Below are 9,479 nucleotides of genomic sequence, written 5' to 3'. Positions count from 1 at the left end.
AGCTGCGTGAGGAGGCTGGCCATGCGGAGGGGTGTCTGGCCGCCCCCCATGCTCGCCTTGTGGGGTGAGGCACCCCATCCTCACACTCAGAGGGCTCCTGGGCAAGGTCTGGGACCGGAGTGCTGGAAGCCCCAGAAGCAGCAGTGGGTGGAAATGGGGCACGGAACATGTAGTGGGGCATCTGCACTTCGGATCCTGGGACTTCAACGAGCAGTCGATGAGGGGCAAGCAGGGGTGGCTGAAGCTGGATGTAGACGGAACAGGTTCCTGGTTAGAGTCAACGTTTCCTCTGGAAAACTTGGAGCCTGAACCCTGCCTTCTCCACCGTGGCCCGGCAGCTCACTGCTTTCATACACTCCACCAACGAGCAGAGCAGAGCCTGACTTTGCAGAAGAGGCTTCTGGCCCCGAGGGATGTCTGCTTCACGCACCTCTCTCCTCCTAAGGGCTTTCCTCTCCTGAATGCAAAGAAAAAACACTGCCAGCCTCCCCCAAACTTGCAAACAGTCCAAGGCAGTGAGGGCAGAGGCCTGGTGTGTGCTGGGGCTGCAGCCACGTCCGGCTCTGTGCAGAAGCTGAGACAACGCGGCAATGTCCCAGGGAGGCCCCCGGCAGGGTTCAGGTGGCCACGAGAAGAGGGGGTTTGTCCCTAGTGCCTAACCCAAGACAGAAAATAATAAAAATTAGATGTTTCTCTGAAACACTAGTCCTATGCCAGGGAATTCCCTAGAAGTTTTTATATACATTATCTCATTTAATCCTCACAACCCTCCAGCAAGGGGATAGCTCCCCACTTTACAGATGAGGCTGAGACAGGTTTGGAAAGCAGGCAGCTCTGTGTCCCCACGAGGCCTGTCTGCATTCAAAGCTCAGGCTAGGGGTCTCACCACTCTGCACCCTGTATTTGCAGTCTGTCTGCCCTCAGCCTTAGCCAGACAGGGGCCCAGGGCAGGGGCATCTGAGGGACAGGAGTCAGCGGCCACTCTGCCTAAAACCAGAGGCCTAGGCAGAGCTGGCAGCACATGGCACACTGCTCACCACAGTCAGCTGACAAGAGTGGGTGTTGGGTCCTGGAACCACAGCCTTCCTGGGTGCTGTCCCAGGTCATCAGGAGCCGCAGGCCCTCTCTCTGTCTTCAGGCCTGGCCACAAGGCTGTATGAGAACACCACACAGAGGGAGAGCAGGACTTGTACCTGGTCCAAAGCTAGCCCCAGCCTCCCACTCCCCTCGCTTCAGCGAATGCTGGGTGGAGGTGGAGAGTGGTACACAGTGGACAAGGAAATTACAGGATTCTCAGCATTGTTCCATTCCGGGGAGAAGCCCCTGGGTCCCCAGATCATGGCAGTAGAAGTTGGCAAGGGAACCCTCTCTCTGTGGGAAGTATTTCATCATGTACACGGAATTGAGACCATCACAAACTTGGGAACCATCAGGAGTCTGGGCGTAACTACAGCAGCTGGCAGAGCGCAAACAGACTGACCCCGCAGGCCATGCGCACAGTCAGGCGTAGACGGGACTGCCCACCTCCTTCTCCCAGAACGCAGTCCTGCTGGCCCCCCAGTCTGTAGGCGCGATGGAGGGTGGGGGTTGGCCAGGGCGGCCTGCATGACGCTGGGAGCTGTGGGTTGCCAGGACTGGCTTCCTTCAGCAAGATGTCTGACCACTCAGAGCTGCATACACGCTCCCCCAGCTCTCCCCCCTCGGGCCCTCCTCCAGCTTCAGGGTCTCTCTGGGCCTCCACCTCACCCCCGCTGGGCCCTGCTTCCTCCTCTTCCCTGGGAAACACAGATGGCCCCCTCCAGTGTGGGATCAGAGACCTGGGGGAGGGACCATCACTCAGTGTGGGTAGGGGAGGGAGGGAGGGCAGGCTGCAGGGTTCCCCTTTGCTAGCAAACAGGAACACTGGCTGTTTCTCAGTGGCTTCCAGGATGCTGGTGAAAACCCCAGGACACTGAGTCACTGAGGGCCAGCAGACAGACAGCACCCACCCATGAGCACTCACGCAGTGGGAGAAAGATTGCAAACTTCTCCGGGTCCACGGCCCATGCAGCACATGCAATTTCGGAACCGGAGCCCTCCCTCTCCCCTTCCTTCTCTGACTCCCTCCACTCTCCCTTCCTCCCTCCCTCCCTCTCCCTTCTTCTCTCCCTCCGCCCTCACCACTGCACTGGGGTCACCAGCCCCCTGCCTCCCAGCCTCTTCCCCCAAGCTGCCTGCGTTCCTGGCGCCAGTCCTGGGTGTGGAGTTCGTCCTGGGCCTGGTGGGGAACAGCTTGGCCTTCTTCATCTTCTGCATCTGCACGTGGCCCTGGTCGTCCAACGTGGTGTTCCTGGGCAGCCTGGTCTTCGCTGACTTTCTCCTGATCGCCAACCTGCCCCTCCGCCGCGAGACCTGGCACTTTGGGGACACCACCCGCAGGGTCAACCTCTTCATGCTGTCCACCAACCACACGGCCAGCGTGGTCTTCCTCACGGCCATCGCGCTCAACAGCTACCTGAAGGTGGTGCGGACCCACCATGCGATGAGCCGGGCCTCAGTGCAGGCAGCCGCCTGGGTGGCTGGGGGTCTTTGGGGGAGCATCCTGCTCCTCAATGGGCACGTGTTCCTGATCGCCTTTCCCAGCCAGTCTTGCCTCAGTTGCCAGCTGGGCACACACTCCTCGGCCTCGATCCACTGGCACCAAGCGCTGTACTTGCTGGAGTTCTTCCTGCCGCTGGCTCTCATCCTCTTCGCCGTCGTGAGCATCGGGCTGACCCTCCAGCGCCGTGGCCTGGGCGGGCAGGCAGGCCCCCAGAGGGCGGAGCACGTGCTGGCAGCTATGGTGGCCGTCTACACCATCTGCTTCTTGCCCAGCATCATCTCTGGCATGGCATCCATCGTGGCCTTCCACCTGCATGCCTGCTCCACCCTGGACATCTGCTCACAGCTCTGCCACAGCTCCCTGGCGTTCACCTACCTCAACAGCGTCCTGGACCCCGTACTCTACTGCTTCTCCAGCCCCAACTTCCTCCGCCACTGCCCGACCCTGCTGGGCCTCAGCCAGGGCTCACAGGGCCCAGACAGCGATGAGAACTCCTACCAGCACCCCGCCACCGCCTCCAGGAAGGCAGAGACCATAGGGAAGCTGCAGGTGGAGGGCTCACTGGACGTTTTCCTGGAGCGAGGGAGGTCCCTCCTGGGCCTGGGGTCTGCACAACACTCTGGCGGGGAAGGAAGGGTCACTCCTGGACAGTTGTCAGCACAGGGTGCCTCAGCCAACTGCACAGGAGCCAGGTGGGTGGCAGGGAGAGGCAGAGTGTTGGCCTTATGGAGGTGTGTCCCTCGTGTCACCCCCAGAGTGCAGGAAAGAGTCTGATGGGGACAGGCAGGGGCTGTAGGGGCTGCAGCTCGGACAGAGGGCTACACAGCTGCTGGGTCCCACCCAGGCTAGCTCATTACAGGAGTCTTGCTTCAGAACCTTCACAGCTGCATGTTCTGGGATCTCCAGCTTGTCCTTTCAATACTAATAAACTTCCTTTGAAAATGCAAGCCTATCTTGGCTGTCCTTTCTTTTTAAATTGTGCTTTATTGATTATGCTATTAGAGTTGTCCCAATTTTCCCCCCTTCCCCCCTCCGCCCAGCACCCCTCAGGCCATCCCCACACCATGGGTGCACAGGCTCTAGGGTTTCCTGGGTAGCGCAGGCCAAGGTCAGCCTCCAAGTGTGTCCTGCCTGGGGCCACCCTGCATGAGCTATAAAGCAGTCTGAGACGGCTGCTACTTGTGCTGGGCTTGGAGATTCCCAGGTGAAACTAAGCTGTGAATCTCGACTGGCTGTTTCTAGTGCTGGGCCTGGGGCCACTTAGCAAGAGGTACTGGGGCTGATAGGGTTTAAGAAGTTGTGAACCATGAGCCAAGACCAGCCATTCATAAGGAAAAGTCACAGTTAACAGTTTAGGTGGGCCTGTAAGTTGGGTGAGATGGAATCTCAGGGTTTCTCCAGGGAGGGGCAAATAGTGTTAGCCTGGATGATGGAGTCTCAGATATGGCAACAGCCTGCTGGCTCTTTAGCTCTGTGGGGTGAGAGAGTTCAGAAAAAGGACAACAGCCTATGCATGCCTTTCTGTCTGGGAGAAAACCGTCTGCCAGCTCCCACCTTGATGCCAGACACTTCCGTTCTTCCCTGTAAGCCTCTGGTGCCTTTCAAGCTGCAACCCTGGTGCTAGAGCTCAGAGGGAGTGAATCTGAGTAAGTCCATGTGTAGATTCTTTAAGAAGTGATTGGAACTCCAGAAGTTTCTTCCCTGACTCAATCCTCGCTGATGTTGTCACCCAGAAGTTATGGGGACTTATCTTCCTGGCACTGGAACCCTGGGCTGGGGGATTTGGTGTGGGTCTGGGACTCATCACTCCTGAGATATCCCGCCCAAATTTTTATCCACCGCACATGGATGTGGGACCAGCCTGTTTGACATCTAGTCATTCCCACCAGTCTGGATGGATGTGGTTTAATTCTCTAGTTGTCAGGCTCCCATTCAACTTGACTTCTGACAGTTCTGAGTGCTGGTTGTGGTATAGTTTAGTTGTAACTTTGACGTGGTTGTGCAAGAAAGTGAGCTGTGTTTACCTGTGCTGCCATCTTGACCAGAAGTCCTCCTGTCCTGGCTGCTCTACAGAAATCTGAATAAGTATGTCTTTAGGTTCATTCAGTTCTGACAACAGTAGGGTTTAGAGTGAGTGTCCCACGATGAAGGGAAACTCTGGGGACAGAGTGGGGAAGCTCTCCAGGGCACCATCCTTCCACACTACTGGAGCCCTGGAGTGTCCTCAGGCTCATGTGAGGCGCAGCCTTGCTGGATCCCTGGGAGTTCTCTGCTCCTCTCTGGCCTTCAGCTTCTCTTCTGCAATCCCCGAGGTCCTTCCCAAAGCACCAAGGACTGGGCCCTGCTCTGCTCTCCCCTAAGACAATGTGGAGGTCACCACCTTCACCACCCCCAGCCAGTCCAGGCTCTTGGCTCAGCTCCAGCTTCCCTCTCTCCCCTGCAAGGCTTTCCTCAACCCCAAGTGCACTACTCTGGTCCTAGAACCTGTGGTGGCAGCTACACCACCAGGACACGACTGGTATGAGAGCCAGGGCCTCAAGGTCACCAGAGCTGGCTCACAGCTCTCCTCCAAAGCCATCTTGCCCACCTCTACCCCTTTCTGTTCTGCTCAGTATGCCTGTGGTTAGTATCTGAGACCATTTGGGCTAACTCATCTGTTGGCCTGGGTCCCCCAGGCACAGGTGTGTACCTGGCATGAATCAGGGTTTTGTTCTTTTTTTTGGGGGGGGGAGTGCTGGTGGGTAGTGGTTATCTCTACTGTCCAAAAGGGAAGTCACAGGGCAGGGGCATAGCCTTCAAGGCCCCCAAAGGACTACTTAGAGGTCACTAAAGCCCCAAATATGTACTTCCTGCACCCTGTGTGCCCCCAGCCCTGGCCACCGCAGGAGAACGAACACTCCCCCCATCAGATGTGCACTCCCTGCCAGGGAGACGGAAGGGGCTGGAACTGGTTGTCCACTCACCCTGGACACAGGTATCTAGGCCTTGGCTACAGGCTGTGATCACAGGGACCAAATGTTCTCTCCCTAGTTCCCTCAGCCCTGTTATATCATGGACTGGGATGCTTTCCCACACCTCAGGAATGGAGCCCCAAAGCACCAGAGTCCCCATGCCCCAGGAGGGAGACATCCAGGAACAGTGTGGATGTTGGGGTGGGAGATGAAGAGAACATGCCAGAAGGAGGGAGGTGACCTGGGGGACAAGGGACCAGACCAACATTGGAACCAGTTTCCTCAGTGTATCTCTAGTCCTCTTCCCTTTTCTGAAAACTCACCAAGCGCTCTTAGAAGCCAAGTGACCACAGACAAGTGACCCAAACCAAGTGACAGAAAGAGGTATGCCACCTGGGCCACTCCAGGATAGCTCCTCATGTCTCTCTGTCCCTAGGGCTGCCTGTTCCATTCCTCTTGTGGCTGACTTTTCACCCTGGTACAGCCACTCCCAGGGACTCCCCACCTCTCCACCCTCTGCCACCATGGAGAGAAGCGGGCCAAGCCTGGACCAGCCCAACTTCAGGCTGAGATTTGTAATTTCTGAGTCAGACACTTCTTGAGGCTGGGGACTGAGCACTATCTCAAGGAGCCCCCACCCCCAGGCATGCTGCCAGAGCACTGAGTAAGGACAACAGTAATTGGGGAGGGGGGAGTGAGAAGGGACAGGAGAAAAGGAGGAGGAGGGAGAGGAGGAGGGGGGGAGGAGAAAGCAATCTGTGCTGAAGTGCAGGAGTTTCTACAAATCGGAGGGCAATGCCCATGACCGTGTAAGGTACAGGCAGGCTAAGTAAAGACCCCATTTCCTGCATTTGGGTTCCAAGTAGCTTTCTGACCCTTCAGGTGGGCTGCTTTATTCATTGTGACTACTGAGCAGTGCCTTCTGTCTTCTCTTTCTCTTAATGTAACCCGCTGTCAACCCGAGGGACAGCAACTGGCACCCACAACTTTAGTCCAGGGACTCCTGGGAAGGGGGATAATGGGCAGGGGCATAACAGGCAGGGCTGAGCTGATGGGCCCGTAGCCACTAATCACCCAGCATTTACTGGGCACCCACCAGTGGCCAGACACTAAGCTACAAAGGCAGATGATACAACTCTGACCTTGAGCCTCTCCAGGCCAAGACAAGAGACAGACCTGCAAATGGATCAAATTCAACCCAAGCCAGGACAACACAGGGTATTTGAGGTAGCAGTGCATCTCTGAGAGCACAGAAGACCGAAGAGCTAGCTCTGCCCAGGTGTCGGAAAGGTAATTATGTGAGCTGAACCCTGGAGGGTGAGCAAAGTAGTGAAGGGAACAGCATCCCTGGCATGAGCAAGAGCAGGAACAGGGGCACAGAGCTGCAAAAAGACTCGGTGTGCGAGGAGAGATGAAGAGATCACTGAGGCAAGACAGGAGCAGGCCGAGGCACAGGGTTAGGAGACAGAGAGGACAGGCAGGTGGGGCCCTGCAACTCAGGAGCCCGAGCTGGTCCCAGAGACAGTCAATATGGTAGGAAGGAGAACATGTGTGAGGTTTTTAAGAAGGCAAAGATGGCCCTGGCCAGGTAGGGCAGTTGGCTGGAGCATCATCCCAATGAGCCAAGGTTGCAGGGTTGATCCCCAGCAGGGCACACACGCAAATCAACCAGCGAATGCATGAATGGCTGGAGCAGCAGATCCATATGTTTCTCTCTCAAATCAGTAAAATTAAAATTTTGTTTAAAAAGTCAAAGATAAGCAGTTTTGCATTGAGGGGGTGTGGGAGTCAACCTAAGTAGGAAACAATCTGTATTGCAAGCAAGGACCTGAATAAAGGCAGTGGGGAGAGTGGGAAGGGGCGAAGAGCACAGGCTAGGTGAAGGAGAGAGGCGACCGTGGGTGATGGGTGGAGGGCGGCACACTGAGGATCCGGGTAGTAGAGCAGGCTGGGTGGAGCAGATGAAGAGTTAAGACAAGTTGGAGGGGCTCGGACAGCCCCCGGTAAACCTGTTCAGTAGCACACTTCGGGCTGCTGGTACGATTTCAGAATCTTCCTCTTACTATCGATAACCTGCAGTTGAGCTTATGGGAACGGATGGGGTCACCTGGGCAAAGAGTGAAGATGACTAAGAATTATCCTTCAAAAAAATCCCCACAAGTGAGAGGCACACGAAGAAAGACCCAGTAGATGCCCAGAAGAAACCTTTAGTAGGAAGAAAACCAGGAATGTGAATAGCAGGAAGAGCATAAAAAGAAGTCAAAGTCATCTTTTTGCCCAAGTGTAGAGATTGCCCATTAAAAGGAATAGACTAGAGACACTTCTTATGAGGGTAAAAGCCAAACATAAAATACCCAGACAGGCTGCAAAGTGCCTCATACAAGAATATGACATTTTAAAAACTCCTAATTGCATGCTGACGGAAGCCGATATGAAAACTACGGTGTGTGTCCGACGCTGTCTGGTTGAGCATCTCGGACTGAAACCCTGGATTAACAATGCATGGTCTGGTACCATCAACAAGCTTCGCAGGAAGTGATGGACTGTCATTTGCATAAAGTTTAATAATATGCAAAACACGTTCTACATTGGTTATACATTCGTAGGTATGTATTAATTGTATAAAATCATGCATTGGGATGACGGACACCAAATTTAAGAGAGTGCTTGCTTCTGAAATGGAGGAACAGGGGGAGGGGGTCCACGGGTGACTACCACTATCTCTGAAATTAATCTTTGTAAAAAAATCTGAGAAAACAGCGAGCAGCATCTGAATGTTACTCAGAGTGTCTCTGGGCAGAGAATAAAGGGGTCAGTGTCATAAACAAAGAAAGTAATATGATGACAACAGCGTCAGATGCTCAGGAAAGCTCAAGTGCAATGACTAAAAATAGCATTGGGTCTGGCCATTAGGAGGTCCCCAAAGCCTTTGTCCACAGCAATTTCAGTGAGCGGCTGGGAGTGGGGGCGGAATGGGAGCCATAAAGTACTCTATAGGTTGAGAAATTAATGAGATTTGAAGCAATGGAGACAACTCTTCCAACAAATGTGCCGGCAGAGGGAGATAAGACAATGGTTTCGGATGAGCTAAGTAGAGGACAGACGCCGGGGTGGTCTGACTGTTCTGCTGTTCTGTTGATGGGGTGGAGAAATTTAAATGCAGTGGAGGGGGAAGGGAGACAAGGTGAAAATGAGGGGCGAGGGGAGAAAATGATGATAGAACAATAGTAAACACCCTGTCCCAGGCCTGGTACTAAGCCACTTTACAATTTATTTAGTCCTATGAGGTAGACACTATCATCCCATCTTACAGATGAAGAAACCAAAGTGTGGAGAGGGGGGTAACCTGCACGAGGTGACACAGCCAGTAAGTGGCAGTGTGGTCCGAGTTGGGACATTCTACTGCAAGGCCCTACGGGGGGGTCAGGGAGGAACTGATTCAGCACGTGGGTGCCAGGAGGGCCCTCTGGAGGCCAAGGGGCGCCTCCTTGGGTTGCTGGAAAAGTACCATTACAGGCAGTCAGCCTTGGGATGGAGGGGAAGACAGGTGAAGGGATGCTTAGAAGGCTTGGCTCTCGGCTCTCGGCGGTAAGGGCTTAGGGATGACAAAGGATTGGGACGGCTGGTTCTGAGAACAAGAAAACAGATGCCTGAAGAACATATAAAAGGGCCACTAAGCAGGCGGTCCAGGTACCTGGTGAGTCAGGAACCTACCACGCTGGGGTGGCAACAGTCCCTGCAGGAGGTACAGTTTCCTCCAGCGACCTCTGCAGTTCAGGAGCAAGATCAGAACAAATGGAAGGTAAGACTGATCCAGAAGAAGCCTCCCGAGGAAGTCTGATCCTGAGCACCCAGTCTCGGCGATGGAACTGAACACAGATACACCTTGGGAGGTGGGGCATGGAGCACTCTGAGCTCTACCGATCAGCCTCCGGAAAGAAGGAAAT

General features: G+C 54.8%; 1 protein-coding gene across 1 annotated transcript; it reads left to right on the top strand.

Annotated features, from left to right (window-relative positions):
• The first annotated feature begins 818 nt into the window (after positions 1-818).
• Positions 819-3,515, top strand: OXER1 (oxoeicosanoid receptor 1). Its single transcript, XM_045189484.2, has one exon. It carries the CDS (start codon positions 1,991-1,993, stop codon positions 3,353-3,355), a length of 1,365 nt encoding a protein of 454 aa, XP_045045419.2. The 5' UTR covers positions 819-1,990; the 3' UTR covers positions 3,356-3,515.
• The last annotated feature ends 5,964 nt before the right edge of the window (positions 3,516-9,479 follow it).

Source organism: Desmodus rotundus, chromosome 5, assembly GCF_022682495.2.
Source record: "Desmodus rotundus isolate HL8 chromosome 5, HLdesRot8A.1, whole genome shotgun sequence".
NCBI lineage: Eukaryota > Metazoa > Chordata > Mammalia > Chiroptera > Phyllostomidae > Desmodus > Desmodus rotundus.
The sequence above is the reverse complement of the archived record's forward strand: the minus strand, read 5'-3'. Positions and strand labels throughout refer to the sequence as shown.